Source organism: Sciurus carolinensis, chromosome 7 (assembly GCF_902686445.1).
Source record: "Sciurus carolinensis chromosome 7, mSciCar1.2, whole genome shotgun sequence".
Lineage (NCBI taxonomy): Eukaryota > Metazoa > Chordata > Mammalia > Rodentia > Sciuridae > Sciurus > Sciurus carolinensis.
The window spans coordinates 55069169-55085868 of NC_062219.1; the positions used below are offsets into that span (position 1 = coordinate 55069169).

At 37.3% G+C, this 16700-nt stretch overlaps 1 protein-coding gene across 1 annotated transcript in view; it reads right to left on the bottom strand.

Annotated features, from left to right (window-relative positions):
• Afg1l (AFG1 like ATPase) overlaps window positions 1-10592 on the bottom strand; it is a 195906-nt gene extending 185314 nt beyond the window's left edge. Inside the window, 1 exon segment of the mRNA XM_047558780.1 lies at window positions 10290-10592. Within this exon segment, the coding sequence (XP_047414736.1) occupies window positions 10290-10428 (139 nt within the window). The 5' untranslated portion in view covers window positions 10429-10592.
• Between the last annotated feature and the right edge of the window lie 6108 nt (window positions 10593-16700).

Here is a 16700-nt window from a genome sequence, read left to right on the forward strand (position 1 = left end):
TCAATCAGTACATGAATGAATAAATGAATGAGACACTATTAGTCTTGATATGTTTAAAGATCTGTCATACAGCCAGGTACAGTGGCACACACTTGTAATCCCACCTACTCAGGAGGCTGAAGCAGGAGGAACTTATGTTCAAGGCCAGCCTCAGGAATTTAACTTGTACCTGTCTTAAAAAAAAAGGGGATGGGGAGTATAGTTCAGTGGTAGAGCACCTTTGGGTTCAATCCCCAGTACCAAAAAGAAAAAAATTAATAATAATAATGATAATATTTGTCACACATGGAATCAGGAATCACAACTAGAGTTATATTGTTATGCTTGAGGAAAGAGTTAAGAGGAATGGCAAGATGTTGCTGAAAGGCTTGCATTTCAACCTACTTAAAGAGGTTGCATACCACCTGCAATTGCAATGACTGGGGAGACTGAGGCAGGAGGATCCCAAGTTCAAAGCCAGCCTCAGCAACTTAGCAAGGTCCTAAGCAACTTAGTGAGACTTGTCTCAAAATAAAAAATTTTAAAAGGAGACTGGGGATGTGGTTCAGTGGTTAAGTGCCCATAGGTATAATTTCCAGTACCAAAAAAAAAAAAGTTTTTTTTAATAGGGCTATCCAAAATTGGGTAGGATTCCTCAAAAGAAATAGTAGAAACAACACATCTAACTCACATTGTTTGACTATGTATAATTTGCTTTCCAGTACTGCAACAAAATTAACTGAGATTTTAAAAATTATAAAGATAAGAGGTTTCTCAGTTTGAGAGGTTTCAGTCCATTATTGATGGGTCCTATAGCTTTGGGTCAGTGATAGCCCATGACAAGAGTATTTGGTAGAGGAAAGCTGTTAACCTCATGGCCAGGAAGAGAAAGAGACTAGGGTCCCACAATGTCCTTCAAGGGTAATCCCAATGACCTAAAACCTACCATGAGACCCCTCCTCAAAGTGTCTACAACCTCTCACAATGATCCAAACCATCACCGACTCCATGATCCAAGGTCCTCTTCAGTTCTAATACTCCACAATTCCATGAAATATTATTCTATTGGTGTTATTGTTTTAGTACTAGGGATTGAACCCTGAGGCACTTTACCGCTGAACCACATCTCCAGTCTTTTTTGGTTTTCATTTTGAAACAGAGTTTCACTAAATTGCTGAGGAGCTTCCTAAATTGCTAAGCTTGGTCTTGAATTTGAGATGTTCCTGCCTCAGTGTTTCCTGCTGGGATTATAGGTGTGCACCACCAAAGACAGTTTCTATAAAATGTTATCTTTATATTTGCTATGTAGAAACAATTCATGACTACTTGAGTTCCTTCTTAAAGCCATATTCTAGCCAGGCATGATGGCACATGCCTGTAATCCCAGCAATTTGGGAGGCTGAGGCACAAGGGTCACAAGTTCAAGGACAACCTCAGCAATTAGGCAAGTCTCCATCTCGAAATCAGAAATAAAGAAGGCTGGGAATGTAGCTCAATGGTAGAGTGCCCCCAGGTCCAATCCTCAGTACTACAAGGGGAAAACAAAACAGTATCCACTTCTTACTAAATGAAGATAGCTTACCTTGGTGATTTGCTTGCATACTATAAATGAAGTTTCAACAGCTTTCTTTGCAACATCATGATGAAAGCAGTAACTCATAATTTCTCATGATTTCTAAGACCACTAGATGTTCAGAGAATCCAGAGAAAAGGTGGTTTAATCCAAGAGAACAAAATCCATCCATGGTTGTCTAAAGAGGCCCTCTGTACAATCTTAGAAAAATAAAAGCTACATTTTATAAATTTCGAAGCACTGAAATCAGGTAGAACCCTTTGCCATTGTTAATATAAGTAAACACTGTCCAGAACTAAAATGGTCTTAGCTATTTTATATAGAGAAGAATTCACTTCAGTTCTACTTACTGACTGAAATCCACTGCCTCTGGTATTTCAGTATTAATATTTCAATTATTCTTAACATAGCTGCACATTTATGTAACACTTCTTACACTTTTCAAAGGATTTTCTCATGTAATAACCTCTTTGAGTCTCAAAAATGATCTTCAAGGAATGCAGAGTTAAGATAAATATCCCATTCTACAGATGAGAAAATGTAAACAACAAAGTAAAACATTAATTCAGTAAAACAAAGTGAAACCAAAATCACAATCTAATCTTCCCAGGTCATATTTTAGTAGTCATCTGGGATCCCATATGTTTACCAGTCCTAAAACTGCTATAAAGACTTTACTTCTTCACAAAAAAGAAAGTATATTGTTGTCAAAAAGAACACACATGCTTAGTTAAATAAAATCAAAACTATATAAGAAATTTAGATTTCTAGTTTAAAATGTTTACCCAACTGCTGTGAGAAAAATGCACAATCAGGAAAAGCACATTTAATATTTCTAAGGGGTTGGATTAAAATTTCAGCTGTAAACTTCATTACTGTAATTAGGTTTTTAATGCATATTTATTAAACATCCATTCAAATACTGTGTTCACAATTATTCATGAGTTATTTGTACATTTGTGTTGATTTTACCAAACCATAAATAGTAGCCAGTGACCAGAAATGTTCTCCTATAATGGCAGACACACATACTGAGGTCATAGACAGCCTGTTTATGCTTCATTATACTCTAATCATACCCAAAAGATAAATATTCCCCAGCTCTTTTTAAAACTGAAGTGGTCATCAATGACCAAAAAATTCAAGACTTATCAGTGGCATTAAAGACCTGTTTGATTCTGTGATGAATAAACCAAGTACAGAACAGAAGAAAATCAAATCTTAATTAAACTCTTTCTTTAGAAAAACAACATAAGCCATCATCAAGGAATGCATCACAAGATGATTTACTTTATTTATAAAAGACTGATTTAGGGACTTTAAAAGGGTGCTTTTGATTTAAATAGAAAAATTATGAAAATTAAAACTAAATGCTTCCTGGTTATCATTCTTTTCCTAGGAAGCTAGCTAATCTTAAATGTGCCAATGTGTATAACTTTACAAAGGAAAAAAAATAGTACTTTAAAATTCCATGATAACAAATCAGTAAAATACTGCCTAAAAATCTGAATAAAGCTATTCTGAAGTAATTATGGACATGGCCCAGCATACTGAGTAACTCCTTAATATTCACTCTGCTCATACACTATTTAATAATGAGATCTAAGGAATCCATTTTCTTTCAAAAGATAAATGATGTATTTGTTATGTTTATTTTAGGTTGTATATGCTCACCCATTTATACATGAGAATTTTGAAATGGGATCTACTGGAGTTAGGTTTAAAATATAAATTGTATTACAACCCTATGAGGGAATTACTGTAAGAATTACATGTTCACTGGCCACTGGGGTAGGCACTTGCAGTCCCAGCACTCAGGAAACTGAGGCAGGAGGATCACTTAAGCCCAGGAGCTCTGGGCTAGTCTTAGCAATATAGAACATCTAAATAAAAAAAAAAAAAATTTACATGTTCATGGAAAGAGCTAGAGGACATAAGGTTAAGTGAAATTAACCAGGCGCAGAAAGACAAATACAGCATGTTCTCATTCATGTGTGGAAGCTAAGAAAAAAATCACTACTAGTTAGGAAAGGAAGAGAGGAGTGGGGACAGAAGACAGCTGGATGATGGGTACCAAAATACAAATAGGATGCCTAAGTTATATTCTATAGCATAATAGGGTAACTATCATTTATAACAATTTACTGTACATTTATAATAAACTAGAAGTGTGTTTGCTTGTTTGTTTGTTTGTTTGTTTGTTTGTTTTGGTACTGGGGATAGAACCCAGAGGTGCTTAACCACTGAACCACATCCCCAACCCTTATTTATATTTTATTTAAAGACACGGTCGGGTCTCAATGAGTTGATTAGGGCCTTGCTAAGTTGCTGAGGCTGGTTTTGAACTCACCATCCTCTTGACCTCAGCCTCCCAAGCTGCTAGGTGAACTAGAAGAATCTGAAAGTCCCCAACACAAAGAATGATCAATGCTTAAGGAGACAGAATACTTTTGATTTGATCATTTTCACATTGTATACATATATTGAATTACCTCATAAATATGTGCAGTTGAAAAATATTTTTAAAAGAAGAATCAAAAAAACGTGAATTGCATATTCAGGCAATTTTGTTTGAAATTTGTTGAAAATTGGCTGGGCACAGTAAAGCATGCCTCTAATAGTCCCAGCTATTCTGGAGGCTGAGTGGGTAGGATCACTTGAGCCTACTTCAACACCAACCTGGGCAATGTAGCTAGACCCCCTCCTCAAGAAATAATTAATTAATTAGTTAATTTAAAAAAAAAAAAAAAAAAAAAAGCCCAAGCTGGCATGGTGACACACAATTGTAATCCCAGCAACTCAGAGAGGCTAAGGCAGGGGGACAGACAAAATCAAGGCCAGTAATAAATAAATAAATAAATAAATAAATAAATAGGGCTGGGGATGTAGCTCAGTGGCAGAGTGCCCCAGGATTCAATCTCCAGCACTGTTAAAAAAGTTTTTAAAAAATTTTTTGTTGAAAACTGGTACTGGGTCAAGAGTATGACCAGAGGACATGTTGACAGAGTAGCTTCTGGGATGGAAACAATGAAGAGAAGAAATAAAAATGGACAATCGAGACAGCGAAAGCAGGTTATAAAAGAGATTCTGGAGATTAAAGTATAAGGTACCTCCAAGAGAGCAGGAATAGAGATGGGGCCTCAATAAAGAATCTTGAGCTGGATACAGTGGCACATGCCTATTATCCCAGCTACTTAGAAGACTAAAGCAGGAGAATCAAAAATTCAAAGCCAGCCTGGGCAATTTTTTTTAAATATATTTTTTAGTTGTTTATATGTGGTGCTGAGAATCAAACCCAGCGCCCCACACATGCTAGGCACACACTCTACCACTAAGCCACAACCTCAGCCCCAGCCTGGGCAATTTTGCAAGGCCCTGCCCGAAAATAAAAAATGAAAAGGGCTTGGGATGTGGCTTGGTGGTAGAGATCACCTGTGTTCAATACCCAGTAACAGAAAAAAAAAAAAAAAAAAAAAATAGAGAACACTGGGCAAGTCAAACAAAACATAGCAAGAAGGACTGACATCCAACCTTCCAACATGTTTTTAAGGGAAAAGTTAGAGCTGAGTGTGGTGGCATATGCCTCTAATCCCATCAAATCAGGAGGCTGAGATGGGAGGTTTGTAAGTTAGAGGGCAGACTTGACAATTTAACAAGACAGTGTCTCAAAATAAAAAAATAAATAAAAGGGCTGGGGATAAAACTCAGTGGTAAAGCGCAGAATAAAAAAAAGAAGTTGGGGCAAATCTTAGTTACAGGTCAGAGAAAGATGTCAGTAGCATAGGAAAACAAGGTTTGGATATATTCAAGAAGCTAAATGATTTTTATGTCAGAAAATTTAGAGTATATTACTATACCGGGATGAGTTCGAAATACCAATTTCTAGACCTTTGACATTCTACTGTTTCTGTGATTCTTTTTGTGAAAAGACAAATCCAAAATATAGTCACATCCTGTTTAAACAAAAATATTTACTTAAAGAAAATGAAGCCCTTAAAATACTATAAAACAGTGTCGGTCTACAGTACATCAGTAATCCATTTGGGATCTCTTTATCAGTTCCATGGTTGGACTCACCCCGCTACAACCACCTGACCCTTCACCTCAGGGTGAAGGAAATACTAGCTATGTGTATGGCCCTATGTCTAGGGTGCTAGGTATACCTAGGTCCCTATGTCTGGGGTACTAGCTATGCCTACCTCCCTTTTTACCTTTTATAGCTTTATATGTGGTGCTGGGAATTGAACCCAGGGTCTTGTACACACTAGACAAATGCTCTAGCAATGCCTATGTAATAAACTATGCTATGCTTAAAATAATAATAATCTTTTTTAAAAAACACTCTATTATCATGAAGTTAATCAGTCTCAGGAATAGACATGAGCACTCTTATCTAATATGTTAGCAGAAATCCAAGAAACTTGAAATAAGTTTCACATAAAGGCATTTATCTAATTGTGTAATAAAAGGTAAATCTGAAGGCCATTTTCTTAACTACTGTTCTGTATTGCTAATAAATCATGACAATTCAGTGGTTAGTGGGGGTTAGTTCTACTTATACTAATGCTTAATTGGGAACAATCTCCTATGCAGCCATACTAAAGAAGAAATTGTGGAGTCAAAGGTAAATATGAGTCATCATTTAATAGCAACACCTAAAAATATAACTGTGATACAGGACACTATAATAAAAAGAAAGCACAAGATATGACCCTCACATCACCTGGTCTCTACAAAATAAACTGAATTTCTAAGGTTAGAAATAAAACAATTTCAAACATGCTATTGTTTACATTGTATAAAGCCTTGAAACATTCTCCTCCTTAGAGTCTCTCCTAGTCGTCCTACATCCTTTCTGCTCTCCTAGGAGGTTCCCTTCCTCTCATAAAATATCAGTTTTCCCCAAGGACTCACCCTCCGCTGTTTCTCCACTGCACTCTACAATCTCCCCAGGCTGATCCTTCCATTCTTATGGCCTTCCACGCAGCCTGCCTGCCTCTGCCTTTCTCAGTCTTGGATCCCCTGTCCTACAAACCAACTAGACTCTTTACCTGGAATCATCAAAAACACTTTCAATTTAACAAGCTCAAAATTGAATCTTCCCTAATATGCCTCTGGCCCTACGTTTTTCATCTTGGTTTGGTTTCCCTTGATTAAATGACCCAAACCTAAGTTGATATTAACTCCTTCCCTTTCTCGTCTTCTCTAGGACTGTCGATTCTACCAGAAACTATCTACGCTCCCATCCCCGTCCTGCCTTTCACCATAGCAGTAATTTAGCCCCTAAATCATGTTCCCCTAAAGAACACTGGCTTACACTTAGTACAAGACTTCACTGAATGAACCACTTTTCAGTCATTTCCATTCATACCATGTCAACTCTGATTTCTTCTTCTTCTTTTTTTAGTTGTAGATGGACACAGTACCTTTATTTTACTTATTTATTTTTATGTGGTGCTGAGGATCAAACCCAGTGCCTCACACGTCCCAGGCAAGCGCTCCACCACTGAGTTACAACCCCAGTCCGAGCAACTACAGTTTCTAATAAAATGTCTCCATTTAACTATCAGGAAGTTGAATAACTGTTACATTAAATGAAAATACGTTTCCACCTAAAAGAAAGCAGGCAGTGAAATCAAGAGTACATATATGTTTAAATTACATAAAATACCAAATTTTACTTTCAATTGTTTAATAATCTAATGGAAATACACACATCCCAATATGGAATTCATAATGTTATACTTCCTAAGAAACCTAAGGTTAGGTAGTCAGGTAGATGATTTGGACTTTAAGATCCACAGAATTTTCACAGCTCCAGTTTAAAAATTATCTCAGCACCAGAGCTGGCTTCAAAGTAAGATGAGAGAGAAAACCCAAGTTAAGAATATGCCCTTCTGGGGGCTGCAGCTATAGCTCAATAGTACAGCACTTGCCTAGCATGTGTGAGGCATTGGGTTTCACATAAAGATAAATAAATAAAATAAAGGTATTGTGTCCATCTACAACTAAAAAATTAAAAAAAAAAAAAAAAAAAAAAAATACACCCTTCTGGCTGGGCACTGTAATCCCAGCAACTCCAGAGGCTGAGGCAGCAGGACTGCAAGTTCTAGGTCAGTTTCCACAATTTAGCGAGAAACCTATCTCAAAAGGGTTGGGGTCAGGTGCAGCTCAGGGGTAAAGTCGTCCAGGGTTCACCACCAATACTTAGGGAAGGAAAAAAAGACATTCTTTTACCTATTTCCTTTTGATTAAACCAATGCTTCACTCACAGTACACTGCGCTAAACAGTACACTTCAAAAGATGAAAAAATGGAGATAAAATAGGAATGTTAAAAAAAGAAAGGATCAAGAAAGGGACAGAAAACATTTGTAAATCAGACTCTAAACACCTGAATAAAATTTCAATTTAAAGTTGGCTACAGTGGCACATGCCTGTATCCCAGTGACTCTGGAGGCTGAGGCAGGAAGATTTAATGAGACCTTGTCTCAGAATAAAAAGGTCTGGGGTTGTAGCTCAGTGACAGAGCACTTGCCTAGCACAGGTGAGGCACTGGGTTTGATCCTCAGCACCATATACAAATCAAAACAAATAAATAGAATAAAGGTTAAATTCTTAAAAAGAAAAAAAAAAAGATCTGGGTATGTAGCTAAGTGATAAAGAGTACTGGGTTCAAAAAATTTTTTCTTCAACTTAAATTTTCCTTTTGTTTAAAGAGGAGGAGTGAACATTTTTAGTTACAATTAAATCGGTCTCTATCTTAACTATATTTTCATCAACTCTCATTACCCAGAAGCAGGCTGAAATGAGTACATAGTATGATTATAGATTAAGAGAAATGGCCCTAGGGTCAGGTGTAAATTCAAGTATGGTCTTTTCTTGAACCCCACAAGTTCTGCCACTAACTGGTCATGTAACTTTCACAACTTTGATTCATGATTCCTAAAATGAGGATAATAAGTATTAAAAATGGATTGTGTATGTGAAAAGCACTTAGTATATTGAATGACACAGAATAAGCATTCAGCAAATCAAACATGGTATTATAATGATGTTTCTTAAATCTTAATTTTCACGAACAGCGGTACATACACAGAATCCTATTTTTAACAATCTGAAACATGAAGCAGTTCTATACTTATTGACATGAATGATCACCAAGATATACTAAATTTAAATATTATCTGTTCTATACACTGAACAGTTTAGTATGTTACTACTTTAATTTTTTATATAGATATTTATATACATATATGCTTGTATATACACAGAATGCCTCTGGGAGAATACATAAGAAACTAGTTCTTAGAGGCTTCCTCTGAGGAGGAAAACTAAGCTGCTAAGATATACTCTTACATTTTATCATATTTCACCTTATAAATTTTGAATTTTGTATCATTTGTTTTTATTGACTATTCTTGTCCATTTATTTTATTATTTTTGCAAGTGCCAAGGATCCAACCCAGGGCCTAAATGTTAGACATGCACTCTGTCACTGAGCTACATCCCCAACCCTATTGGCTATTCTAAAATTAAAATTTGTATTATGATACAGAATTTATACTACCAAAATATTTCATTATACATTAAGTGCATTAAACTGATCTTTGCAGAAAAAAGCAAGCCTAAGGTGACTTACTAAATGAGAGTTTTAGATTAATTTCGACTGCCTTGATGGTAACGGTCAAAGATTATTACATTTTTCAACAATGAGAAGCCATTTATTAAGGTATCTAATGTGTGTGTGTGTGAACCAGGGGAGCTCTACCACTGAGCTACATTCCCAGTCCTTCATTATTATTATGTATTTTGAAACATCTCACTAAATTGCCCAGGCTGGCCTCAAATTTGTAATTTTCCTGCCTCATCCTGCTTCAATTTCACAAGTCACTGGGATTACAGGCCTATGTCACTGTAATTTATGAAGGTATATCAATTCATTAAGATATATAAGGGGTACTTGGAGATGAGAAAAGGGAAAACACAGGTATTTGGATGGGGGAAAGAATAACTTCACCGTTCATTTGAAAATCATATCTACCCAAGAGGTGCCAGGCACTGTTGAGGAAAAAATGACACGAGGTCCTTGCCTTTCAGTAGTAGTGTATAAATAGGGCAGTAATATTAGCACTCCTGTGGGCTTGGTTACTCAAAGCATACATTCATTCAATCGTGCACATGCAACAATTGAATGAATGAATGATGAAAGTCTGGTGACAAAACACACTCCACTGGACCTTGAAAGCATCAAGAATGGATCCCTCAATATGAGAAAGCTTCTAGTCCTGCATTCCCAGAATCCCAGAACAGCGAGGTCTGCTGGGGTTGAGGCACCGTTCCTAATCCTACGCCCAGTCACCTGCCTGAAGGGCGCGGAAAGGCACCGGGTGTAGAGGTCCCCAGACACCAACCCGGCACTCAAATCCCTCTAAGCCAGGCACTCTCGCGCTTGGACTCATCAGGTCTCAGCTTTCTACGTCTGGAAGGATCCAACTATGGATCGACCTCTGACCCTCAAAGAGAAAGTCACAGGGCAGTTTTCACAGTGCTCAGAGCTCTTTTATGAACAGGGGGATATGAAAGGGCAAAACAAACTCCTCTCGAAGGACCCCTTAATTCAGAAAAACCGTGAAACCAGGAGGTGCCTGGAGATCTCAGAGGGAGGGTGACCCCCGTGGCTTCTCCGATTATATAAATGCACAGCCGGCTTGGCCTACTCATGGCACAATCACTGACCTTTCCAAAGGGGCTTCCCAGGGCCGGTGGCCGGAGGAACAAGAGCGGCGGCCCAGGCCCCGCACCCAACACATCTCCTGCTCAGCCGGCTCCGCGCTAAGGAGTGCAGGGTAACCAAGGGCGACCAGGAGGCCGCCATCTTGAGCTCCGTACAAGGTAGGAAAACTTTATTGAAACTCTGAAGACAGACGGACACACAGTCGAACCCGGCTGTGCTCCGGGGAAGCTCCGCCTGAGCGAATGAAAGAAAGCAGCTAAGAGACGTGCCCTCCAGTTCGGAAGGACGGGCTGGACTCCCGCGCCCTTCAGTGCTTCCGGGAGAGGCCGACAGGGACTACGACTCCCAGCATGCAGTGCGCCGCCGCAAGGTTTAGGGGGCGGAGAGGGGGCGGAGAGGGACGGGGCGGGGCGGAGAGGGGCGGGGCGGGGCGGGGCGGGGCGGAAGCAGGCTGTAGTGGCGTCCAAAGTTCTGGAATTCTTGAAAAGTCATTATGACATCTAGCAACACCCCTAAGCCTTCTTTTAAGGGAGCGCGCGTAAATAACATGTAGGTAGGTGGCCCAATGGGTCCTTCAAGAACAGGGAGTAGAGCTAAATCAGGCAAGAAGTTTAAAGTATAGGAAGGAGAAAGCCAAATCTCAGTTGTATGGAAAGGAAGACACTAGGAACAATCACCGGAAGACAATGGGTCCACGCTAGAACAAGAACTCCAACAGGAAAAGGAAAATGTAGCATGGCATAAAAATTTAGAGACTTCTCTACTACTTTTGTCAAATTATTGCTTGTATTTAAAAATCTATCACTTCACACATACATGTTTTCTAGCTTTAATTCCACTGACGCTACAAATTGTTCCTACATACTACAGTGAATTATTTTTGTTTTAATGTTACTAATTTTTGGTATAACGTTTTGTGAAAGCTCTTTTGAAAAATTAGTTTGCTTCTTCCTTGGCTTACCTATTCATTTATCACATTCAAGATTTTCAGAGCTACTCTGGAGGCTGAGGCAGGAGGATTCCTTGAGCCCAGGAGTTCAAGGTCAGCCTAGGTAACATAGTGAGACCCCCATCTCTTAAAAATAAATAAATACCAACGCGGTAAGGGATACACACCTGTAATCCCTGTCTAAGGCAGGAGGATCTCAAAGTTGGAGGCCAACCTGGGCAATATAGTGAGACCCCATCTCCAAATAAAAAGGACTGAGGATATGTCTCAGTGGTAAAGCACCCTGGGTTCAATCCTGAGTACCAAAAACCAAAAAGACATTCAGAGAGTATTTAGGTCTCATTATGTCTGCTCTAGAAAAGCAATTCCTTGTCATGGTCAATGAAATTACCCTTTATTAGAGATTCCAATAACTCAGTAATTCATGAAAGTAAATTAGCAATCATGAATGTTTAATGTCAAAGGGGCAGGAATATCTACAGGAATTTTTTCCCATGGCTATGCAAGTAGAAGCATAATAAATGAAATTTACTGTGGATAACTGTAAAATAATTAAAGGAAATAGATTACATTTGTTGTATTCAAGACAATTTGTTATGACCAGAAGACTGTGTAATCACTGTAAACTATTTTTCTAAAACATTATTCCTGCAATTAAGAAAATTTGAACATTATCAGAAAAGTTAGTAGAAATAAATCAGAAACCATTATCTTATCCTTATTTAAAAATCTCCCTAGAAAATGTGGCAAGTAGTTTTGGCATCTAATCTTAAGGATAAAACCAGTCAAAGTATCCAGAGAAAGACAAAAACAGTAATAAAGAAGTGAAAAACAGATTAGTTAATGGAAAACATGCTGTATTAGGAGTCAGAAGATATATTTGAACTTTGATTTTGTTACTAATTTCTCCCTTTCTGTTGTCCATATCTATAAAATTAGAATGGCATTTGTCCTAGCAACCTTAATAGAGGCTTCGCAATAGAGAATATCTATATACAAATGGTTAATCAGATATGATTGCAAATAAAAATTGAGAAGAGATAAGGTCAAAGTGTAAAATAATAAAGTACTGAACCAGTATGCCAAGACAATATGATAGCCAATGCACTCTGAAACTTGAAAAAGATAGGGAGAAATATATAAATAAATGGGAGAGGTACTACAGAACATCAATACTTCAAGTAGCAAGTTTTTGTTATTATTGTTGATATTTTTGGGTTTTTTTTTTTTTTTTTTTTTTTTTTTTGGTACTAGGGATTGAACCCAGGGCTACTCTACCAGTGAACTATATCTCCAGCCCTTTTATTTTTTATTTATTTATTTTTAAAGATGTTGATAGACCTTATTTTATTCATTTACTTATATGTGGTGCTAAGAATGAACCCAGTGCCTCACACATGCTAGGCAAGCGCTCTGCCACTGAGCCACAACACCAGCCCTAATTTTTATTTATTTATTTTTAAATTTTGAGACAGAGTCTCACTAAATTGCTGAGGCTGGCCTCAAACCTGCAGTCCTCCTGTCTCAGTCTCCCAAGTAGCTGGGATTACAGATGGGCACCACCAAAGCAGCAAGCTTATAAAATACATAAAAGGCAAAAGAAAAAATAATGAGGGATTTATTTTTTATTTATTTATATTTTGGCAGTACTGATTGAACTTAACCCTAAGTTGCATCCTTCACCCTTTTTATATTGTGTTTTCAGACAGTCTTGCTAAATTGCCCAGGCTGGCCTTGAATTGGTGATCCTCCTATCTAATTGTTCAGAGTTGTGGGATTACAGGTGTGGGCCTTACTTCAAGAAGGATTTAAATAAATGGAGTACTAATAAAAATATAGAGACATTATTTGGAATGTTTAATTTTTCTCTACCTCTAGCACACCATGATTTTACATTTCCAAGTATATGAGGTTACCATCCCTCTGAGCCACTGACAGACTACAGAAGGAACAGGCCATTGACATGAACCAACAAAGAGACAATTTCCTTATAATTTTACTGTTGTTCCTCTTCTTATGACTATTTCCTTAAAGAGAAGAGGATGCTCTAATACCTTATTCCCATTTCTACTACCCCATCTGTAGCCTTCTCATTTCAGTTGGTGACAACTCTGGCCTTCCAGCTGTTCAGGCCATTTATCACAGGACTGTCCATTGCTTTCTACTTTCTGTCTTCCCCACATATCCAGTCTTTCAGTGAATTTTTTTGGCTCTACCTTCAAAATCACCCAGAAATCTTATCAGTTTTCACCACCAATGTTGCTACCACAAATCCTGTTCCAAGTTACTATCATCTTCCTTCCTGGATTGTTTACAATTGCCTTCTAATTGGTCTTCTTGCTTCCTCTCTTGATCCATACAGCCTGTTTTCCACACAGCAGCCATACATGCATACATGTGAGTGTGTGTGTGTGTGTGTGTGTGTGTGTGTGTGTGTGTGTGAGTGTGATCTCCTGCCTCAGTTTCTGGAACATCTGGGATTATAGGCATATTTGTTTGGTCTTTTGGGGAGAAGTCCTCACTGTTTTGCAGTCTGTCCTCAAAAGTCTGTGCTCAAGTGATCCTCCTGCCTCAGCCCTTTCAGTAGCAGTGACTACAGGTGGGTACCATCATGCCCAACTACTTTTTTTACTCACATGAAAGTATATACTTGTATTTACCAATGTAGCTTTTTCTTAAATGTTCCGAAACCAAATTTTGAAGGAGGATAAAAAAGGCATTCCTTATGTAATTTTTTCCCACACCCTCCCCTATCATCATTCTTTTTAAAACAACAGCAATAAAACTGGATTATAGGTATATGCCTATAATCCCAGCAACTCTGGAGGCTGAGGCAGGAGGATTGCAAGTTCAAAGCCAGCCTCAGCAACTTAGTGAAACCCTATCTCAAAATTAAAAGTTAAAAGGACTGGGAATGTAACTCAGTTGTAAAGCATCCCTGGGCTAAATCCCTAGGACCAAAATAAATAAATAAATACATAAAATAGAAGCAATCCCAAATCAGTTCTAACCTCCCCAACACTAGAGACATATTTGTAATCTGAGAGCCATTTTTAACCAATTTCTCTTCCTCACCCCTCAAATTTAATCGTTCACCAATTATGAATGACTCATCTTTAAATGATTTAAATCCTTCTACCACCGTTATGTCTTCCTTCCATCTTTCAGAGGATGACACTCTAGTCACCTAACAGTGGTTATGTCTCTTCTCTCCACATTACTCTGCTGGTTGATGGGTCTTCCAACAGATGTGACCTATCTGACCAGTTCTTCACAGTTTCTAAATTTGTAATGATTCCCTACCATTGGCAGAATGAAATATTATTTCTTCAAAACAGATGTTTAGAGAATCAAGATCTGGCTCCTGCCTACTTCACCAACTTCTCATATTTAGACTTGGGCAATAACATGTCATAAGTAATTTGCCAAATATTATATTTGTTTTTATGAAACTCTCTATATATATTCCAGAAAACTGTAAAGCTTATTTCATCTACCAGTTATTTACGAAGCATATATTCTGATAATTTTTCTGATTTTCTTATTAGGAAAAGTCATTAATAAAAGTAACTATAAGGGGGCTGGGGAGATAGGTCAGTTGGTAGAGTGCTTGCCTTGCAAGCACAAGGCCCTGGGTTCGATCCCCAGCACCAAAAAAAAAAAAAAAAAAAAAGTAACTATAAAATTGCAATTGTCAGGTATGGTGGTGCACACCTGTAATTCCACTGACTAGGGAGGGTGAGGCAGGAAGATTATAAGTTTGAGGCCAGCCTGGGAATCTTAGGGAAATCCTGTCTCAAAATAAAAACTAAAAAGTATTGGATATGTAGCTCAGTGGTAAAGTATCCCTGGGTTCAATCCCCAAAACTAAGAGGCTGGAATTGTAGCTCAGTGGCCTGTGTGAGGCACTGGGTTTGATCCTCAGCACCACATAAAAATAAATAAATAAAGGTACTGTGTCCATCTAAAACTAAAAAAAGAAATTTTTTAAATCCCCAATACTAACAAACAAACAAACATTAAAAAAAAAAAACCAAGAATGAAAAAGAAAAGAAAGAAAGAAAACTGCTAATTGAATTTTAATAGTTCCAGAGAATCTCCAAGAATATTCCAGGTTTAATGCTACATATGTATTTAGTATCGGTCACTAAACCAAAACACTTGAAACTGAGGAATCTCTGAAATAAAAGGGCTTACTGAACTATTAGAGATATTAACCAGAAAAAGGTCAGGTTCTGAGACAAGTTTCCACAAACTACCAGTAGTAAGCCTGGAAATATGTCTCCTAGACCAAAGATGACATGATTAGACTATGTGAACGCATTTGTTTATAGTACTTGCTCCAGGTGACTGCATTCAAAATTAGTCATAAATTGGCTTAGACTTGAAAGCAATCAGTTGATTTTAGTTTTGTTTTTCAAATGGACATCTTGGGGAGATTATCTGGATGAGATTTAAATCAAGGTAAGTTTTATTTACCTGACTTTACTGATAATGGAGTTCTTAAGTAAGACTCTGTTAGAACCTGAATACCTTTTAGTCAGGAACATTATCTAACTAAAGGAATGTTCATTCCAAAGCTGAGTGTCTTCTGCCAAAACCAAGACTGGGAGAAAATGGAGGGACCAGAAGAGGAAAGTCTCATGAGACCTCTAATGTCTATACACAACAATGGTAAGGGCCCAATTTTCCCAGCATGTATCTCACTTAGCCCAAGCAATTCTCATCAACTTCAAAGGGAGAGATGTGCATCCACAGATCTGAGTTTGCAGTATCCAAGGCTTACTCAGCAGGAATACATACTATAAATTATAATACCAGGCTTTTTTTTCCCCTTTCTTTCTTTCTCTTTTTTTTTAAGCCAAATCAACCCAGCTGGATTTTTGAACCTTTAGTTTTTGGAACCTTACAATATTTTTAGTCCCTTACAGTATCACATATGCCTGATTTTATTTCATGGATCCATCCTGTTGATTATCTAAGATAAGCCATAGTTTAGGTTTGTAGATTGTAAATCATGGATTGCAGCTATATGCTATTCCATCTTGTAGCTTTTTAGTATCAAATCACCAAAATTTATTCTGAAGGTAATTTTATGCATAGCAAAGAGAAGCAGAGGATATAATTTCACATGTTTGCTGTTCAACAATTTTTTTTTAATTCTGTTTACAAGTACTGTTTTTCAGCTTAATTTGATACTTTACTACCAGGTAAATTATCTTTTAATGTAATTACTTTTATATAATAATTATGATCTTGAAAGTCTACAAAGTGATTAAAGGGCATTTTCTAAGAAACAGATTTCTGGATTTAAATTATGCAATTTTTCTGCTTATGGTTTTGGTGTTATATCTAATTTATTATTATTATTACTATTTTTAAACACCTATGAAATGGTAAGTATAGAGGTAGACCTTTACAAATATCCAAGACTTTAATTCTAATATTTTTTAATCACAGAATT